This window comes from Oncorhynchus nerka, linkage group LG24 (genome assembly GCF_034236695.1).
Source record: "Oncorhynchus nerka isolate Pitt River linkage group LG24, Oner_Uvic_2.0, whole genome shotgun sequence".
NCBI lineage: Eukaryota > Metazoa > Chordata > Actinopteri > Salmoniformes > Salmonidae > Oncorhynchus > Oncorhynchus nerka.
Window position 1 is genome coordinate 6206486 of NC_088419.1, and position 22006 is coordinate 6228491.

At 44.4% G+C, this 22006-nt stretch overlaps 1 protein-coding gene across 1 annotated transcript; it reads right to left on the reverse strand.

Moving 5' to 3' along the window:
• Positions 1-5080: 5080 nt before the first annotated feature.
• LOC115116794 (transmembrane emp24 domain-containing protein 10-like) lies at positions 5081-14988 on the reverse strand. Its single transcript, XM_029645272.2, has 5 exons — positions 14787-14988; positions 13733-13853; positions 9946-10019; positions 5770-5896; positions 5081-5369 (listed from the first exon to the last, which is right to left on the reverse strand). Exons 1-5 carry the CDS (start codon positions 14961-14963, stop codon positions 5248-5250), a joined length of 621 nt encoding a protein of 206 aa, XP_029501132.1. The 5' UTR covers positions 14964-14988; the 3' UTR covers positions 5081-5247.
• Positions 14989-22006: the final 7018 nt, after the last annotated feature.

Here is a 22006-nt window from a genome sequence, read left to right on the forward strand (position 1 = left end):
CTCAACTAGCCTACCTGGTTAAAGAAAGGTGTTCTCAACTAGCCTACCTGGTTAAAAGAAAGGTGTTCTCAACTAGCCTACCTGGTTAAATAAAGGTGTTCTCAACTAGCCTACCTGGTTAAATAAAGGTGTTCTCAACTAGCCTACCTGGTTAAATAAAGGTGTTCTCAACTAGCCTACCTGGTTAAATAAAGGTGTTCTCAACTAGCCTACCTGGTTAAAAGAAAGGTGTTCTCAACTAGCCTACCTGGTTAAATAAAGGTGTTCTCAACTAGCCTACCTGGTTAAATAATGGTGTTCTCAACTAGCCTACCTGGTTAAAAGAAAGGTGTTCTCAACTAGCCTACCTGGTTAAATAAAGGTGTTCTCAACTAGCCTACCTGGTTAAATAAAGGTGTTCTCAACTAGCCTACCTGGTTAAAAGAAAGGTGTTCTCAACTGGCCTACCTGGTTAAATAAAGGTGTTCTCAACTGGCCTACCTGGTTAAATAAAGGTGTTCTCAACTAGCCTACCTGGTTAAAGAAAGGTGTTCTCAACTGGCCTACCTGGTTAAATAAAGGTGAAATAGAATAATAAAATGATCTAAAGTGAAACATTAAACCTATTTCCAATGATAATATAGACATATGATTGACCATGTGGTGTCCCTCCCTTAGAGGTTATTCAAATCTACAAGCAACACAATTTGTACATCCATCCAATATTTTATTGAATAAAAGCCCAAACACAAACCTTTACAAATTGATATCAATCAATATAGAAATCATTGATCATTGATTGAAAACATTGCAAATGTTCACTGTTAAAAATGTGTGTATCCCACATGGTTTTCGTTTTTTGTTGTGTTTTTGTTTTTTTACGATTTGGTGCCATTTTCACAAATATGTGAATTTTCTCATCTCTTAGGACAAACTCCAAACTGGTAACACTTGTAATGCAGCCAGTCTTACATTCAAATCCTTTCCATATTAATTTATTTGGTTTGTAGACATCGTTCACTACACAACCATTAATCCTAAATATAAGTTTACTGTGAAATAAGAACATTGGTTTAATCACCAAAACACAACCTAATGACATCTCCTTAATTTAGTTATTTTAACCAATTAATCCAAAAGCACAAAAACACTTTTAAAATACGTTTCAATTTGCTCTTTGAATGTAGTATGCTCCAGTAGTGTAAATTACAGTACATGACACTGTTTCACATTCGGCAATACACTTGCACTACCCATTAAAATGAACTGAACTTGAAATGTCAATAACTTCTATCCCATGTCTGATCATTGAAGACATCTTTCACAAGGTAATGAAATGAAAGAAAAGTTTAAGGCGTTAGATTGCATCAAACCTGTCTGGAGCATTTGGCCGTAGGTTCTCATCGAAATCACAGGAAATATCCTAATTGTTCATGCACCTGGCCTGATATTGGTCTGGATTGACGTCATTGCATGAGTCATCCATGGCCTCGAGGGTGGTGGTTCGCAGATCTTCCACCTGTAATTGTACTTAATGTATTGTAGTGGTTCTGTATGCGTCTCAGTTCATAAGAGCATGGCACTAGCAACACCAGAGGTGTGGGTTCCATTCCTACTGGGATCACATACCAAAAAGTGGATTGTTGTCACTTTGGTGTCTGCTATGTAAATTGACTATTTTACAGTACCGTACTACCCAATGCTATTTTAGTGAAGCATTTATTTATTGTTAAGGACTTTCTGGATTATTTGCGTATTGGTATTGTATTACTGCAATGCAGGAGCTAGAAACACAAGCATTTCGCTGCGCCTGCTGTAACATCCGCTAATCTGTGTACGCGACCAATACACTTTTTAATTTGTAACATATAGTACATGTCTGGTTTTGTCAATATCAGATTTGTTTTACTTACTGTGAAGTAAAATAATAATAGTAATACATAGATCATACTTACGTTTCTACAGACATCCATTGTCATTATTTAGTTCTCAAAATCTGTACTAGACAAAATGTCAAATCGATCCATTCACCAAACGTTCCATGGGTTTAATCAAACGTTCCATGGGTTTAATCAAACGTTCCATGGGTTTAATCAAACGTTCCATGGGTTTAATCAAACGTTCCGTGGGTTTAATCAAACGTTCCATGGGTTTAATCAAACGTTCCATGGGTTTAATCAAACGTTCCGTAGGTTTAATCAAACGTTCCATAGGTTTAAGTGATCACTGATAAAGAGCAGTTGGAATATGTAATAGTTAAACGTCTTAAAAGAGAATCATACCTAAAGTAATGTGAGCATTGAGAAAAGCAATGACTCTATATGAACATGTATTGCAATGTGATGAAACACGGATTAAAATTGGTGTAAAAAAAAAAAAAGTGACTGTTGTACTTAGTCAATTGAAAATGTGCTTAGTTTTGAAACGGGCTTTTTGATGATCTGTTTTGAATTCTGTATTAAGAGTTGTGGAAATATACCACATACATGTGAAAATTGCACCAATGAGAGATTTTTAAAAATAAATAAAATAAAAACATTTTAAACCAACCCCAAATCCTCACGTAGCCCAAACCCCAGAATTATCTCCAAAAGAAAGCTGGATGGATCTTGGATGGTTGGTGTAGATTCAATGGGTCTCCAAAGAAGAAGATACATCATTTCCCAAAAGGCCCTGCAGCTCTACTCGTCTTATAACCTATTCAGATGGAAAAGTACATAGATATGTGGCTGTTATCTTTTGTACATCTTTTAAAAACAACTTAAAAGCGTGCCATGGTTCCGCTATAAAATGACCTAGTTTTCAAGATTATATTGTCTGCATCTCAAATGCCACCCTATATAGTGCAGTACTACCCTGGTCAAAAGTAGTGCACTAGGCCTATATAGGGAATATGGTTCAAATGGCACCCTATTCCCTATATAGTGCAGTACTACCCTGGTCAAAATTAGTGCACTGGGCCTATATAGGGAATATGGTTCAAATGGCACCCTATTCCCTATATAGTGCAGTACTACCCTGGTCAAAATTAGTGCACTGGGCCTATATAGTGCAGTACTACCTTGGTCAAAAGTAGTGCACTAGGCCTATATAGGGAATATGGTTCAAATGGCACCCTATTCCCTATATAGTGCAGTACTACTGGTCAAAATTAGTGCACTAGGCCTATATAGGGAATAGGGTTCCATTTGAGAGATAGCTACTCTTTCCCTGAACTTATTAAACCCCCCCCCCCCCAATACATGCCCTGCATTTACAATCAAAACAAGCTAAAGACACTCAAATGTAGCTACCAAACATGTATGCAAATTAATTAACTGACAAAAGCATAAAAGTTCAGTGGTCGCCATGGTTTCTATTCTGAGTTATAACACATTCCACCTGTCGTTCATAGAGGCCTTCAGTTTAAAAAAAAAAAAACAATAAAAAAAAGGGTCCCCAAGAATATCGTCTTTCCCCAAACGGTACCCTAGTCTTATAGGGAATAGGTTGCCATTTGAGGCTGAACCCCAGATCCTACAGGTCGCTTGGCATGGCAAAGATTTTATACAACGATATAAAAGGGGGAATAGACCTTTCTCAAGGGTGCATCCATTCATCCCAACAAAATAAAACTCCAGATCAAACTATACACGTTAAAAATGTCAAATTAAAATCAACAAAAGCATCAGGTGCTTATTCAGCAGGATGATAATACATTTCAGAACAAATTGCAGATTGAACAGACATGCACGTTTCACTCCTGGACTTGAAATCTGTGTATATTCTACATTGGTTTTTTAATGTTTCACTCCCCTGAATGAGTCCCAGGTGTACATGGCATCCAGAGAAGAAGCTACCCTCGGTGCTCTCTCAGCACCACAACCCTGAATCCTTCATGTTGTCATTATAGGGTAAGTCCAAAACACCATCTTACTCCCTATACAGCGCACTACATTTGCCAGGGGGGGACAACGAGCCCTACGGGGAAACAGGAGCCATATGGGGGGAAACCAGGAGCCATATGGGGGGGGAACCAGGAGCCCTATGGGGGAAACCAGGAGCCCTATGGGGGAAACCAGGAGCCCTATGGGGAAACCAGGAGCCCTATGGGGGGGAACCCAGGAGCCCTATGGGGGAACCCAGGAGCCCTAGAACCAGGAGCCCTATGGGGGGAACCCAGGAGCCCTATGGGGGAACCAGGAGCCCTATGGGGGGAACCAGGAGCCCTATGGGGGGAACCAGGAGCCCTATGGGGGAAACCAGGAGCCCTATGGGGGAAACCAGGAGCCCTATGGGGGAAACCAGGAGCCCTATGGGGGAAACCAGGAGCCCTATGGGGGGGAAACCAGGAGCCCTATGGGGGGAAACCAGGAGCCCTATGGGGGAAACCAGGAGCCCTATGGGGGGAAACCAGGAGCCCTATGGGGGGGGAACCAGGAGCCCTATGGGGGGGAACCAGGAGCCCTATGGGGGAAAACCAGGAGCCCTATGGGGGAAAACCAGGAGGGGGGAACCAGGAGCCCTATGGGGGAAACCAGGAGCCCTATGGGGGAAACCAGGAGCCCTATGGGGGGAACCCAGGAGCCCTGGGGGGGAACCAGGAGCCCTATGGGGGAACCAGGAGCCCTATGGGGGAAACCAGGAGCCCTATGGGGGGAACCAGGAGCCCTATGGGGGGGAACCAGGAGCCCTATGGGGGAAACCAGGAGCCCTATGGGGGGAAACCAGGAGCCCTATGGGGGAACCCAGGAGCCCTATGGGGGGGAACCAGGAGCCCTATGGGGGGGAACCCAGGAGCCCTATGGGGGGGGAACCAGGAGCCCTATGGGGGGGGAACCAGGAGCCCTATGGGGGGGAAACCAGGAGCCCTATGGGGGGGAAACCAGGAGCCCTATGGGGGGGAACCCAGGAGCCCTATGGGGGCTCTGGTAAGCAAAAAAATAATAATGTAGAGCACTCAAGGAAATATGTTGGCATTTAAAAACACACAAATATGAATTCTAGGAGGCTGTCCTTACTACTGAATAGTGGTGGTTCCAGGTGTGTAAGGGTCGAAACAAGAACACTGGAAGAGATCGAGACTGGCACACTGTCCAATAAAGGACTACAATTATTCCCGTTTTGCCTCAGGTTTTGGATTTATTCCTTCTTTTTTTGTCTCTCGACAGTACGCGGGTCTCCATCTCCTCCAGTCACAGCGCTAGTTTTGATGACGTTAGTCCGAAGATGGTGGAGATTGATCGGGAGCATTTGGCTGCTCTCCCTGGGCGGAGTGGTGATGCCTCTCTACTCGATGAGCTTCTTTGCCTTGAAGAAACGTCGCAGGTAGAAGACCTGCCAGGTGGCCAAGCCGATCAGACAGCACATAGAGAAGATGCTGAAGTACAGGACACGTGTGTTGGTGGACTCTGGAAGAAGGAGAACAGAGTGAGAAATATACTAACATTACAGAAGAGGCTTGTTTGGTTTCCTTTCATTTCTCCTCCAATTATATTCATTAGTATTTATTTGTAAACTTTGAGACTTTTGTTATACACACTATATCAATTGTAACTTGTTAGATGCGTAGGTGAATGAGTGATACATTTTTTCTTTTAAGATTTTTTTTTTAAATGAGCTTAGACTAAGCATTAGTGGGCCAATACATAACTCGAGAAATGTGACAGCAAGTTCCACAAGAATCATGCATGTATTGACAACAAATGGGGAGGTTTGTGTTTAAATTTGAGTTGCACAATCCTTTACCGAGTTAGGATCAGGTTAGAATACATTGTGGTACTACTTTATCGGTACAAGTGCTCTTCTTACCGTTGGTATCCCTCATCTCCTCCTCTCTCCTCTTCATGTAGGCAAAGTCGTTGACGATGGACTCCGATAGGTCCTCCAGCCGCCTTAGCTCCACCTCCAGGGGTTTCAGCTTCTCCACCTTGGCGATCTGATTGGACGAGAGACAACAACAACAAAATCAAACAACGCAGCGCCACAATCCATCCCCATGTCAGTAGGTGTTTATTGGATTGGATGTTTGATGGACAGGAACAAATACATTAAATTGTTTTAAAAGTTTGAGAAATGCGAGTGGTCTTCTGTAGTTCAGTTGGTAGAGCATGGCACTTACAATGCCTGGAAAGTGGGTTTGATTCCTGGGATCAACCATATGTAAAAATGTATGCATGCATAACTGTAAATCACATCGGAATAAAGTGTCTGTTAAATGGCATATATTTTGTATTATATTATTCAATAGAAGCTTGGACTGTGCTGTGACCCAGTTTGTCCAGTTGGGGTCGCTCTTGAGCTACTCAGCAGTACTGCCAGACCGCAGCAGAGAACAGTTTGTGTTCCTGTTGAACTAATCTGTCTGGTATGTAGAACGCTCTACCCTTCCTCCTGCTTTAGTTTAGCAAACGTTTTGATTCCCAAGCAGAGAATCTGGTCACACATGCTACAACTTAAAAAAAGGGATGTGATATGATTAGCAGATGTTGGAAATCGTTTCGTTCTGAACAGAACCGTTATTATTTGTGTTCTGTTCCGACCAGCAAAATAAAGTTCTGAACCGGGTCGAACCACAAGAAAGTACTGGTTTATATCATTCCTTTCTGTTCCTCTTTAAACCTCATATTATATTTATAGCTGGAGAATCTTGCTGTGGAGTGAGTGCTGCTAGAGAAGCTTGCTGTGGAGTGAGTGCTGCTAGAGAAGCTTGCTGTGGAGTGAGTGCTGCTAGAGAAGCTTGCTGTGGAGTGAGTGCTGCTAGAGAAGCTTGCTGTGGAGTGAGTGCTGCTAGAGAAGCTTGCTGTGGAGTGAGTGCTGCTAGAGAAGCTTGCTGTGGAGTGAGTGCTGCTAGAGAAGCTTGCTGTGGAGTGGGTAAACAATTTCATCTCTTTTGGAAAGTCATTAAAAGCAAATAGTATTTTAATCATAATGGAAGGCTAACATACTGTGCTGCCAGTCAGTGTTGGGTGCGAGGTGCAACTGACATTTTTAGGGTGTGTAGAGAGGGTGGAGGAGGAGGCTTTCAGATACAGCAGCTATAGCTCAGATGCAGTGAGAGTGAGAGAGGGTAGAGATGGAGGCTTTCAGATACAGCAGCTATAGCTCAGATGCAGTGAGAGTGAGAGAGGGTGGAGGAGGAGGCTTTCAGATACAGCAGCTATAGCTCAGATGCAGTGAGAGTGAGAGAGGGTGGAGGTGGAGGCTTTCAGATACAGCAGCTATAGCTCAGATGCAGTGAGAGTGAGAGAGGGTGGAGGAGGAGGCTTTCAGATACAGCAGCTATAGCTCAGATGCAGTGAGAGTGAGAGAGGGTGGAGGAGGAGGCTTTCAGATACAGCAGCTATAGCTCAGATGCAGTGAGAGTGAGAGAGGGTGGAGGAGGAGGCTTTCAGATACAGCAGCTATAGCTCAGATGCAGTGAGAGTGAGAGAGGGTGGAGGAGGAGGCTTTCAGATACAGCAGCTATAGCTCAGATGCAGTGAGAGTGAGAGAGGGTGGAGGAGGAGGCTTTCAGATACAGCAGCTATAGCTCAGATGCAGTGAGAGTGAGAGAGGGTGGAGGAGGAGGCTTTCAGATACAGCAGCTATAGCTCAGATGCAGTGAGAGTGAGAGAGGGTGGAGGAGGAGGCTTTCAGATACAGCAGCTATAGCTCAGATGCAGTGAGAGTGAGAGAGGGTGGAGGAGGAGGCTTTCAGATACAGCAGCTATAGCTCAGATGCAGTGAGAGTGAGAGAGGGTGGAGGAGGAGGCTTTCAGATACAGCAGCTATAGCTCAGATGCAGTGAGAGTGAGAGAGGGTGGAGGAGGAGGCTTTCAGATACAGCAGCTATAGCTCAGATGCAGTGAGAGTGAGAGAGGGTAGAGGAGGAGGCTTTCAGATACAGCAGCTATAGCTCAGATGCAGTGAGAGTGAGAGAGGGTAGAGGAGGAGGCTTTCAGATACAGCAGCTATAGCTCAGATGCAGTGAGAGTGAGAGAGGGTGGAGGAGGAGGCTTTCAGATACAGCAGCTATAGCTCAGATGCAGTGAGAGTGAGAGAGGGTGGAGGAGGAGGCTTGAAGCGCTGGACATCTTGTGATGACATGTATTATCTGAATTATACCTACAGAGGAACGGCTCCTATGGAGGAGCTTTGAAGGTCTTTAGCTACTGTAACCTAGGCTCCAGAGAGGGGTAACCTAGGCTCCAGGGGGGCTACAGTAACCTAGGCTCCAGGGGGGCTACAGTAACCTAGGCTCCAGAGGGGGGCTACAGTAACCTAGGCTCCAGAGGGGGGCTACAGTAACCTAGGCTCCAGAGGGGGTCTACAGTAACCTAGGCTCCAGAGAGGGAGTCTACAGTAACCTAGGCTCCAGAGAGGGGTCTACAGTAACCTAGGCTCCAGAGGGGGGCCTACAGTAACCTAGGCTCCAGAGGGGGCCTACAGTAACCTAGGCTCCAGAGGGGGCTACAGTAACCTAGGCTCCAGAGGGGGGCTACAGTAACCTAGGCTCCAGAGGGGGGCTACAGTAACCTAGGCTCCAGAGGGGGGCTACAGTAACCTAGGCTCCAGGGGGGCTACAGTAACCTAAGCTCCAGGGGGGGGGCTACAGTAACCTAGGCTCCAGAGGGGGCTACAGTAACCTAGGGCTCCAGAGGGGGGCTACAGTAACCTAGGCTCCAGAGGGGGGGTACAGTAACATGTAGAGTACTCACCCACACAGGCATGTTGTACTGTAGAGTACTCACCCGCACAGGCATGTTGTACTGTAGAGTACTCACCCGCACAGGCATGTTGTACTGTAGAGTACTCACCCGCACAGGCATGTTGTACTGTAGAGTACTCACCCGCACAGGCATGTTGTACTGTAGAGTACTCACCCGCACAGGCATGTTGTACTGTAGAGTACTCACCCGCACAGGCATGTTGTACTGTAGAGTACTCACCCGCACAGGCATGTTGTACTGTAGAGTACTCACCCGCACAGGCATGTTGTACTGTAGAGTACTCACCCGCACAGGCATGTTGTACTGTAGAGTACTCACCCGCACAGGCATGTTGTACTGTAGAGTACTCACCCGCACAGGCATGTTGTACTGTAGAGTACTCACCCGCACAGGCATGTTGTACTGTAGAGTACTCACCCGCACAGGCATGTTGTACTGTAGAGTACTCACCCGCACAGGCATGTTGTACTGTAGAGTACTCACCCGCACAGGCATGTTGTACTGTAGAGTACTCACCCGCACAGGCATGTTGTACTGTAGAGTACTCACCCGCACAGGCATGTTGTACTGTAGAGTACTCACCCGCACAGGCATGTTGTACTGTAGAGTACTCACCAGTAGCTGGTGTCTGTTAAGGCATCCCCCTTCACGAGCCTCGAGCTCAGATCAGTATTAGATTCTCAATACAACCCAAGATATGATAACACACACACGGTACCAGCAGCTTGTCCAGCACACGCATTGTGTGATACCCAAATTACACTCCCTCGGCTGTCTCCTGAAGTCCACGATCACAGTATAGGGGATACAGAATAGGGGATACAGAATAGGGGATACAGAATAGGGGATACAGAATAGGGGATAGAGAATAGGGGATATAGAATAGGGGATAGAGAATAGGGGATAGAGAATAGGGGATAGAGTATAGGGGATAGAGTATAGGGGATACAGTATAGGGGATACAGTATAGGGGATACAGAATAGGGGATACAGAATAGGGGATACAGAATAGGGGATACAGAATAGGGGATACAGAATAGGGGATACAGAATAGGGGATAGAGTATAGGGGATACAGTATAGGGGATACAGTATAGGGGATACAGTATAGGGGATACAGTATAGGGGATAGAGTATAGGGGATAGAGTATAGGGGATAGAGTATAGGGGATACAGAATAGGGGATAGAGTATAGGGGATACAGTGATTGGGAACTTCAGGAGACAGCCGAGGGAGCACCGCCCCCTGGTCAAATGAAAGACTTCGTCACTACTCACCTCCTCGTAGTTCTTGGCCTCTACGCCGTGCTTCATGTCCAGATTAACCAGCTGGTCGGGGACTCTCCCAGTTCCTGGGTGACAGAACATACACCTTTATTCAGTACATTTCCATGCAAAGGCTTTAACTCGGCTCGTTCAATGACAGCAAGCAATAACACCAGTTGTCAGGACTCGTTCCAGTCACGTGGAGCGCGTTCAGCAGGACGCAATGTTGTGTTTCACTCGGATAGAAATGGGATATGTTGAAATGCATTGTTCAGCTACTGAAAGTTAACCCTGCTCTAGATGATTTCCCAATCCACTAGTTTCTTGCACGTTATATTTTCCAAATAATGAATCTCATGTCATATACAGTGTCAACGTTTATAATCACTATGTTAGCTGTGCATGGTGACACGGTGTCATACTCTGGGTTGTTCTGAACACAATGAGCCTGTTTTGTCGTGTCACACACACCTGAATCCTCTCAGGACTCCTTTCTATGGGCACCAATGGGATGATCTGTTTCCCTGAATTACAGGTGAAAGCCCAACACTGTAATATGTTCTATAACTGAGCTAGTCATGTTGGCCATAGAAGAAGCTTTCAAATGATGCCCACCTGACCCTGATTGGTGATGTATAAATGGTCTGTTTTAGGGTTGCCTAAATGACAGTTGTGGGGACGCTGGGTTGTGTCCCAAACAAAACAACTACAAGTGTCCTTGCTCTAGTTCCTCGACGACTCAGCGAGGAGAGGCACAAACAATACAACTACAAGTGTCCTTGCTCTAGTTCCTCGACGACTCAGCAAGGAGAGGCTAAATAAAAAACGTATAGTTGAAGACTCTTCTTTGAGTCATAAAAGTGCATTGAAATGACTTAGGAACTGTGTACACTGGAGAGATGAGTGGGGCCACTTGGAGACACCAGTTTGTCTTCTCACTCAAACCGTGTCCTTTTTTTGTCGTCTTATGTTGCACCTACTCCACATTTCCCAAGAATATTATTTAGTTACTGAATGTATCCAGAATATTTCCGTTATCAACAAATGCGGTGAAAAGTACAGAAAATGTCAAATGCACATAAAATCAACAGTGTAATGTTTGCATTCAGTGTTGTCAGTTCACCTGACAAGACATTTGGTTTAATACGTTTCCCATAATATCCTAAATGTTTCTTTTTTTTTTCAATTGCTACCATGGTTATGTATTATGTATTTTCAGAAACATCTCAATTTAGCCCTATCCATAGAGGCCAATTCCCCCGAGAGTAAAGGGCTAAGAAAACAGCAGTGTTCCTTGGGGGAGGGGCGGGGCGGTGTCATCTCAGAACCCAGAACCAAATGTAGCATGTGCTGGCCAGCCTATAGATGTGGTAGAGAGGTCAATGGAACACAGACCGCGGGGAGACAGAAGGAGGATGCCGGATTGGCGCACATTCAACAAATATGATCAAAAACATGTGGATTTATCAAATCTGTCATGATTTACATATTGTTAAAGGCCCCCACAATGGGGTTACTAAAGTCAGATTTGGATATATTTGGCTGTTTTCTCTGCATAATATTTACAACTATTACCTTTTTTTAAGGTTTAGAAGAAGTGACTGCTAAATGCTAACTCCCATTCGTATAAGCTGGTTAGCATAGCTAGCATACGGAAATCGGTGGTGGTACTCAGTCGATTTTTATTTACAGTTGATTGGTAACGATGACATGAGCATGTATTGGGGGGGGGGGGGTTGACATCTATACAAGCATTATACTCTTCATTTTTTACCTCAACAGTGTGGAATACACATATAAACAAAAGCCTAAATGTAGGCAAATTTTTCAGGGAGGCAATGAGAAGATCCGGGAAGATCTTTCCCACAAGCGTTTCCATGGCATTTCCATTGTTTGGGTCAAGTTCCATTGACTTCTTGGCCGCATCAAAGGTCTGAAATCTATAACCTGTTTTGCTAACATTTCAGTCCATGTACAGTGCCTTCAGAAAGTATTCAGACCCCTTGATATTTTCCACATTTTGTTACGTTACAGCCTTTTTCTAAAATGTATTATATTGTTTTTTCCCCCCTCATCAATCTACACACAATACCCTATAAAGGATTAAGCAAAAACAGGTTAAACATCACATTTACATAATTATTCAGACCCCTTTCTCAGTACTTTGTTGAAGCACCTTTGGCAGTGATTACAGTCTCGAGTTTTCATGGGTACGAAGCTACAAGCTTGGTACACATGTATTTGGAGAGTTTCTCCCATTGTTCTCTGCAGATCTTCTCACGCCAGGTTGGATGTGGAGTGTTGCTTGCAGAGCTATTTTCAGGTCTCTCCAGACATGTTCAAATCGGGTTCAAGTCCGGGCTCTGGCTGGGCCACTCAACGACATTCAGAGACTTGTCCCGAAGCCACTCCTGTGGTGTCTTGGCTGTGTTCTTAGAGTAGTTGTCCTGTTGGAAGGTGAACTGTCACCCCAGTCTGAGGTCCTGAGCGCTCTGGAGCATGTTTTCATCAAGGGTCTCACTGTACTTTGTTCATATTTCCCTCGATCCTGACTAGTCTCCCAGTCCCTGCCACTGAAAAACATCCCCACAGCATGATGCTGCCATCACCATGCGTCACTGTAGGGATGGTGCAAGGTTTCCTCAAAATGTGACACTTGGAATTCAGGCCAAAGAGTTCAATCTTGGTTTTATCAGACCAGAGAATCTTGTTTCTCATGGTCTGAGAGTCTTTAGCTGCCTTTTGACCAACTCCAAGCAGACTGTCATGTGCCTTTTACTGAGGAGTGGCTTCCGACTGGCCACTCAACCATAAAGGCCTGATTGGTGGAGTGCTGCAGAGATGGTTGTCCTTCTGGAAGGTTCTCCCATCTCCACAGAGGAACTAAAGAGCTCTGTCAGGGTGACCATCGGGTTCTTGGTCACCTCCCTGACCAAGGCCCTTCTCCCCCAATTGCGCAGTTTGGCCATGTGACCACCTCTAGGAAGAGTCTTGGTGGTTCCAAACTTCTTCCATTTAAGAATGATGGAGGACACTGTGTTCTTAGGGACCTACAATGCTGCAGAAATATTTTGGTACCCTTTCCCAGATCTGTGCCTCGACACAATCCTGTCTCTGAGCTCTACGGACAATTCCTTCTACCTCATGGATAGTTTTTTTTTGCTGTGACATGAACTGTCAACTGTGGGACCTTGTATAGACAGGTGTGTGCCTTTCCAAATCATGTCCAATCAATTGAATTTACCACAGGTGGACTCCAAGTTGTAGAAACATCAAGGATGATCAATGGAAACAGGATGCACCTGAGCTCAATTTCGAGTCTCAAAGCAAAGGGTCTGAATACTTATGTAAATAAGCTATTTCTTATTTGTATATATTTGCAAAAAATATAATAAAAAATAACTGTTTTTCGCTTTGTCATTATGGGATACTGATAAGGAAAAAAATATTTAATCAATTTTAGAATAATTTTGAAACAGTCAAGGGGTCTGAATACTTTCCCAAATGCATAGCATTACAAAGAGTGGCAAGGAGTGGAATTATAACTCAGACTGGTATTCAGGCTAGCTACTCACTTGTTAACAATTTGTCACAAGACTACTTGTGGATGGCATAATGCAGTTAGAAACTATCAATTACATTGAGCAGTGCCTGCTCTTTGCAAACATCTAGGTGAAGGAGTACCCATCACTCTCCGTAACACAGAAGAAAAACTATACACACTATCTATCTCATAGGCTCTCTGGTCAAAAGTAGTGCACTTAAATAGGGAGCCGTTTTGGGACGTAGACTGACTTACCCATTGGTGACTTGCTCTCAAAGCACACTTCAAACATGTCATAATCCTCTGTCGTGAAGGCAAACTTCCCTTTCGTTGCATCTTCCTTCGAGTAGAGGATGTGTCCCGATGAGTCTGTGATCTAAAAACAGGTGACAATAACAAAATGACACGAATAAAAAAAAAGTTAAGAGAGATACATCACACGTTATGACAGGTGCTGTATCATGGCAGTCGCTGTGGGCAATGTTGTGTTTACTTAAATGACGTGTAATGAAAAGAACTCAACACACAATATAATGTGCTAAATGTAACCATATAACTTTAGACCGTACCCTCGCCCATTACCCGGGCTCGAACCTCTGCACACATCAACAACAGTCACCCACGAAGCATCGTTACCCATCGCTCCACAAAAGCCGCGGCAAATGATATACCTATTTTAAATCCTGCGTTCCCTGTGCTGACATCCACATGATAAATCTACAGCGTGCTAACATAGCTAGCCTAGCTAGCAGGTTACACGTATCACAGAGTGGTTGATGGGGGGGGAGTTAAGACTGACGTGTAACATCCTGAATGAATGTTCACCAACTCAACTGACACTAAAAACATTAAAAATGGGGTTAGCAACACAATAACACTTAGCTCTGATCTGCACATGTCTTCCCAATTCCTTTACACATGTAATACTTCATGAACTTGGTTTGAGAAATGTACAATCCTACCTATTTAATGTCAACAAACACATTTTCACAGGGTAAGAACCAGGAAGGATGTGGCACAGGCCCAATCAGGCTAAAGTTAGCTAGCAAAGCTAACCAGAGTTAGCTACAAACTAACAACAGTTGTGAACAAGACTTTAACATAATTTATCCGCTATTGGAAGCAAATACACACAGATAACAGGGCGTTGAGGTTATCATATCCACGTATTGCATTTCGTTGTGATAACGTTACTTCTCATCGGGAAATAATATGACCGAACTACGTTTTGGGCCTTCAATGCTAACAGTTAGCAGCTAACTAGCTTAGCCGAGCAACGTCGGTATTACCCAAACATCATCAAACTCACCTTCAGGTTGGTTTTAGTGTTGGGCTCGTCGTTGATATCATACTCCCCCGTGACGAGCACGTCTTTGTGAATCTCTTCCCGTAGACATTTTCTTGAATTTACAGGTAGAAAGAAAGAAATAGAAAATACCGATTCAATGAGAACAGGTAAAAGCAGTAAGGCAGCGAACCGAGCCATGGCTACAAGCCGAATAAAACACGAGCGACAGCTGCAGCTCCGCTGAAGAGCTCCCTCTTACACCTCGGATTTCTCCACAGCGCCGCAGCTGTCAGGGAGGGCTGCTGACAGTTTGGTCTGATAGATAGATAGATAGATAGATAGATAGATAGATAGATAGATAGATAGATAGATAGATAGATAGATAGTCTTAACTCCTGCAGCTCTGTCGCACGCTGGGTATGTACATAGTCAATAGGCTAGGTAGGCTTCGAGGGGACTCCTACGGTAGGTACACCTATAGCTCATCTCTTGGTGACCCAGACTCTCAGAGCGTTCAGTCAGCCCACTGACACCCCTATCAGATCAAAGCAAAATCACAGTCTACTTGAACAGAGCAATACTCAATTTTTATTTTTATTTTTTATTTTACCTTTATTTAACTAGGCAAGTCAGTTAAGAACAGATTCTTATTTTCAATGACGGCCTAGGAACAGTGGGTTAACTGCCTGTTCAGGGGCAGAACGCCAGATTTGTACCTTGTCAGCTCTGGGATTTGAACTTGCAACCTTTCAGTTACTAGTCCAATGCTCTAACCACTAGGCTACCCTGACGCCCCAATCATGAGGCATCAAAGCCAAAGGAACTGAGTAACATTAAGAAATGCTATAAGATATAAGGAATGCAGTTTGGAAACCTACCAAAAAACAATTAGGCAACTACAAATTCAATCCCTTTTAGACAATTTCCTGGGTAAAACGTTCCACTGTAATAGTGAAGGTGTAAACTTGGCAGTAGAAAATCTTAACAGTTTTTTTGACCTCTCAGCTAAAACTCTTTATATCATCCTTAGCTCTGGCATCTTCCCCAATATTTGGAACCAAGGACTGATCACCCCAATCCACAAAAGTGGAGACAAACTTGACCCCAATAACTACCGTGGGATATGCGTCAACAGCAACCTTGGGAAAATAATCTGCATTATCATTAACAGCACGCTCGTACATTTCCTCAATGAAAACAATGTACTGAGCAAATGTCAAATTGGCTTTTTACCAAATTACCGTACAACAGACCATGTATTCACCCTGCACACCCTAATTGACAACCAAACAAACCAAAACAAAGGCAAAGTCTTCTCATGCTTTGTTGATTTCAAAAAGCCTTCGACTCAATTTGGCATGAGGGTCTAATATAAAAATTGATGGGAAGTGGTGTTGGGGGTAAAACATACGAGACTATAAAATCCATGTACACAAACAACAAGTGTGCAGTTAAAATAGGCAAAAAACACACAAATTACTTCCCACGGGGCCGTGGGGTGAGACAGGGATGCAGCTTAAGCCCCACCCTCTTCAACATGTATATCAACAAATTAGCGCGGGCAATAGAAAAGTCTGCAGCACCCGGCCTCACCCTACTAGAATCTGAAGTCAAATGTCTACAGTTTGCTGATGATCTGGTGCTTCGGTCACCAACCAAGGAGGGCCTACAGCGGCACTGAGATATTCTGCACAGATTTTGCCAGACCTGGGCCCTGACAGTAAATCTCAGTAAGACCAAAATAATGGTGTTACAAACAAGGTCCAGTCGCCAGGACCACAAATACAAATTCCATCTAGACACTGTTGCCCTAGAGCACACAAAAAACTATACATAGCTTGGCCTAAACATCAGCGCAACAGGTAACTTCCACAAAGCTGTGAATGATCTGAGAGACAAGGCAAGAAGGGCATTCTATGCCATCAAAAGGAACATAAAATTCAACATACCAATTAGGATCTGGCTAAAAATACTTGAATCAGTCATAGAGCCCATTGCCCTTTATGGTTGTGAGGTCTGCGGTCCGCTCACCAACCAAGATTTCACAAAATGGGACAAACACCATATTGAGACTCTGCATGCAGAATTCTACAAAAATATCCTCCGTGTTCAACGTAGAACACCAAATAATGCATGCAGGGCAGAATTAGGCCGATACCCACTAATCATGAAAATCCAGAAAAGAGCCATTAAATTCTACAACCACCTAAAAGGAAGCGATTCCCAAACCTTCCATAACAAAGCCATCACCTACAGAGAGATGAACCTGGAGAAGAGTTCCCTAAGCAAGCTGGTCCTGGGGCTCTGTTCACAAACACAAACACACCACACAGAGCCCCAGGACAGCAGCACAATTAGACCCAACCAAATCATGAGAAAACAAAAAGATAATTACTTGACACATTGGAACGAATTAACAAAAAAACAGAGCAAACTAGAATGCTATTTGGCCCTAAACAGAGAGTATACAGTGGCAGAATACCTAACCACTGTGACTGACCCAAACGTAAGGAAATCTTTGACTATGTACAGACTCAGTGAGCATAGCCTTGCTATTGAGAAAGGCCGCTGTAGGCAGACATGGCTCTCAAGAGAAGACAGGCTATGTGCCACACTGCCCACAAAATTAGGTGGAAACTGAGCTGCACTTCCTAACCTCCTGCCCAATGTATGACCATATTAGAGAAACATATTTCCCTCAGATTACACAGATCCATAAAGAATTCGAAAACAAATCTAATTTTGATAAACTCCCATATGTACTGGGTGAAATTCCACAGTGTGCCATCACAGCAGCAAGATTTGTGACCTGTTGCCACGAGAAAAGGGCAACCAGTGAAGAACAAACACCATTGTAAATACAAACCATATTTATGCTTATTTATTTTCCCTTGTGTACTTTAACCATTTGTACATCGTTACAACACTGTATATAGACATAATATGACATTTGTAATGTCTTTATTGTTTTGAACCTTCTGTATGTGTAATGTTTACTGTTCATTTTTATGTTTTATTTCACTTTGTATAGTATCTACCTCACTAGATAATAGATACTTGATTTGGCAATGTTAACACGTGTTTCCCATGCCAATAAAGCCCCTTGAATTAAATTGAATAGATAGATACGATAGATAGATAGATACCATAGATACATAGAATATACATAGAGTCCATAATAAAGCGCCTATAAAATCATATCTATCTATTATAATTTGGGGGTGGGGGTGCTTATATTTGTCAAGTGTTTTGGCATATCTAAACTCTCCTTGAAACACCTGCAGTGGAATGGGGTCACAGCCCAGGTCACCCTTGTACAGCAATTATGTTTAGTGCCTTGCTCAAGGTCACATTCGGCTCCGATATTCAAACTAGCAACCTTTCGGTTATAGGCCCAATGATCTAACCTCGAGGCTACCTGCCACCCTTTATCTAGCTAGGCCTGTATTGGCCTCATTTGAAACTGTATTTTATCACTCTTTTGACAGTAGCTACGTGGTCCTACCAGTTAACTGAAGAATTAATTAACCATGTTTGGTGAAAAGTAGCATTTGATTTGATTACGTAATGACCTAACAAACCAAAGAGTACAGTAAGTGGTTAATCCTCAATAGCATTACACAACAGGACGTATCACATTCACAGTTACTGGGTATCCTGAAGATCCCCAAAGCTATTATTTTGTTGTCAGCAGCAGCTCAGGGATTACCCAATTAGGATTGATGGAGCTGTCCGGTTTCCAGGGAAACCTCCGCTTCCGGATCCCCTAGAGAAGACCCAGCACTCCAGTCGGGCCCGCTAAAAGCAGAGGCTGTCACTGAGTGAACACTAATCATTAGACAGCTAAAGCTGTGTCTCCCACTGGTGTTACGGCTGTACGTCAATTCACCCCTCTGAATTTGTCACTCTCACTGCCACTATTCTGAATTGCCATTACCCCTATGTTTGATGGTATTTTAACCTCTATTTATCCAGGTTAGTCTCGCTGATTAAGATTAGATCTATTTTACCACAAGAGAGGTCTGCTATTCTGCTGTCAAAATTCCCTAAATTAAATTGCAGTAACCTGCCATTTCCACCAAAGACAAAGTAAAGCTACTGACCTTCCATTTCTACGAGAGCCATAGATAAAGCTACTGACCTGCCTCTATAGAGCCATAGATAAAGCTACTGACCTGCCTCTATAGAGCCATAGATAAAGCTACTTGCCAGCCTCTGTAGAGCCATACAGTAGATAAAGCTACTGACCTGCCTCTATAGAGCCATAGATAAAGCTACTGACCTGCCTCTATAGAGCCATAGATAAAGCTACTGACCTGCCTCTATAGAGCCATAAAGCTACTGACCTGCCTCTATAGAGCCATAGATAAAGCTACTGACCTGCCTCTATAGAGCCATAGATAAAGCTACTGACCTGCCTCTATAGAGCCATAAAGCTACTGACCTGCCTCTATAGAGCCATAGATAAAGCTACTGACCTGCCTCTATAGAGCCATCGATAAAGCTACTGACCTGCCTCTATAGAGCCATAGATAAAGCTACTGACCTGCCTCTATAGAGCCATAGATAAAGTTACTGACCTGCCTCTATAGAGCCATAGATAAAGCTACTGACCTGCCTCTATAGAGCCACTGACCTGCCTCTATAGAGCCATAGATAAAGCTATTGACCTGCCTATAGAGCCATAGATTAAGCTACTGACCTGCCTGTATAGAGCCATAAAGCTACTGACCTGCCTCTATAGAGCCATAGATAAAGCTACTGACCTGCCTCTATAGAGCCATAGATAAAGCTACTGACCTGCCTCCATAGAGCCATAGATAAAGCTACTGACCTGCCTCTATAGAGCCATAGATAAAGCTACTGACCTGCCTCTATAGAGCCATAGATAAAGCTACTGACCTGCCTCTATAGAGCCATTAAGCTACTGACCTGCCTCTATAGAGCCATAGATAAAGCTACTGACCTGCCTCTATAGAGCCATAAAGCTACTGATCTGCCTCTATAGAGCAATAAAGCTACTGACCTGCCTCTATAGAGCCATTAAGCTACTGACCTGCCTCTATAGAGCCATAGATAAAGCTACTGACCTGCCTCTATAGAGACAGTATATAGCTCTGGTTTTCAACCTGGGAGTGATGAGGGTAATAGAGCACTTATGACCTGTTACGACCTGCTATGACCAGATACGAGCTGTTATGACCTCTCTAATCCCTCGGTCCTATGACAAATGTCATTATCAGAGCCAGAGGTTTTGAGGATTATGACACCTCTCACTAGGAATGGATGGCGGGATGACGTCAATCGTGTCTCCACACCCTCTAGGTGATGGCCCTCCCTACCTGAGACCGTGTCGGTGACCTTTTATTGCCGGAGCTCCTATACAAACAGACTACAACTGGAGAGACTCTAGACATTGATACTGCGTGTCACTCAGGATGAAGCAATAGTGCTGTGGATACTGTGTGTAATGCACTTCAACAGCAGAAACCAGAATGGTCATGCGTGGTAATTGCATTCTTTATTTTTATACAGCCCCCTTATATATATGAATGTTAACAGAGGTCCAAATGGGTCTGCTTTCTTGTCTGTCTCAAATATGACGTTGACATCATCTCAGTTGACAGCATGTATGAGAAATATGGTTCATTCATAGGAAATATTGACACGTGACGCAAATCCCACATTGTCATTTATACATTTATATATGAGACGTTACCAACTGTGACCTGTGGTGGGTTGTTTTCTTAGTGCGTGAATCTATTTAAGATAATCCTCAAACAGACATACAGACACAGGAGGAGAGGCTGAGGCAACTGCTATTGGATTTCTGACGAATTCATCCATGTCCTGACTCCTGGGAGTTGAGAGGAGCCAAACGATGAGGATGGAGCTACCGTGAAGATGGTGCAGAACCAAACGATGAGGATGGGGCTACCGTGAAGATGGAGAGGAGCCAAACGATGAGGATGGGGCTACCGTGAAGATGGAGAGGAGCCAAACGATGAGGATGGGGCTACCGTGAAGATGGAGCAGAACCAAACGATGAGGATGGGGCTACCGTGAAGATGGAGCGGAACCAAACGATGAGGATGGGGCTACCGTGAAGATGGAGCAGAACCAAACGATGAGGATGGGGCTACCGTGAAGATGGAGCGGAACCAAACGATGAGGATGGAGCTACCGTGAAGATGGTGCAGAACCAAACGATGAGGATGGGGCTACCGTGAAGATGGAGAGGAGCCAAACGATGAGGATGGGGCTACCGTGAAGATGGAGAGGAGCCAAACGATGAGGATGGGGCTACCGTGAAGATGGAGAGGAGCCAAACGATGAGGATGGGGCTACCGTGAAGATGGAGCAGAACCAAACGATGAGGATGGGGCTACCGTGAAGATGGAGCGGAACCAAACGATGAGGATGGGGCTACCGTGAAGATGGAGCAGAACCAAACGATGAGGATGGGGCTACCGTGAAGATGGAGCGGAACCAAACGATGAGGATGGGGCTACCGTGAAGATGGAGAGGAGCCAAACGATGAGGATGGGGCTACCGTGAAGATGGAGCAGAACCAAACGATGAGGATGGGGCTACCGTGAAGATGAAGCAGAACCAAACGATGAGGATGGGGCTACCGTGAAGATGGAGAGGAGCCAAACGATGAGGATGGGGCTACCGTGAAGATGGAGCAGAACCAAACGATGAGGATGGGGCTACCGTGAAGATGGAGCAGAACCAAACGATGAGGATGGGGCTACCGTGAAGATGGAGCGGAACCAAACGATGAGGATGGGGCTACCGTGAAGATGGAGTGGAACCAAACGGAAATGCTTGTTGTCGTGGCACAAAGACAAATTCAGTTCTCCCTCTCATCACTGCACTCTCTCTCTCTTCTTAACTCTCTCTTCTTTACTCCCTCTCTCTTTCTCTCCCTTCTTCTCCCTCTCTCTTCTCTTCCCAACCCCTCTTTCTATCTCTCTCTACTTCCCCCCTCTCTACCTCCCCTCTCTGTCTTATCCTTATCCCCCTCCACCCACCCACCCTCCCTCTCCCTCCTTTTATTTTGTTCCTTTTTTTCTCAGGCAGACGCTGCTGCCTGCTTCCTCCCCTGGGTTGCAGCATCGACGCAGGTTGGCGTCACAGAGGTCTAATTTTACTGCTGTTGATGCTGATGTTAAAAGAAGCTGCTATTACTGCCGACACTCCTTCTCCCTGGAGCTGGCAAGGCATATTAATAGAGT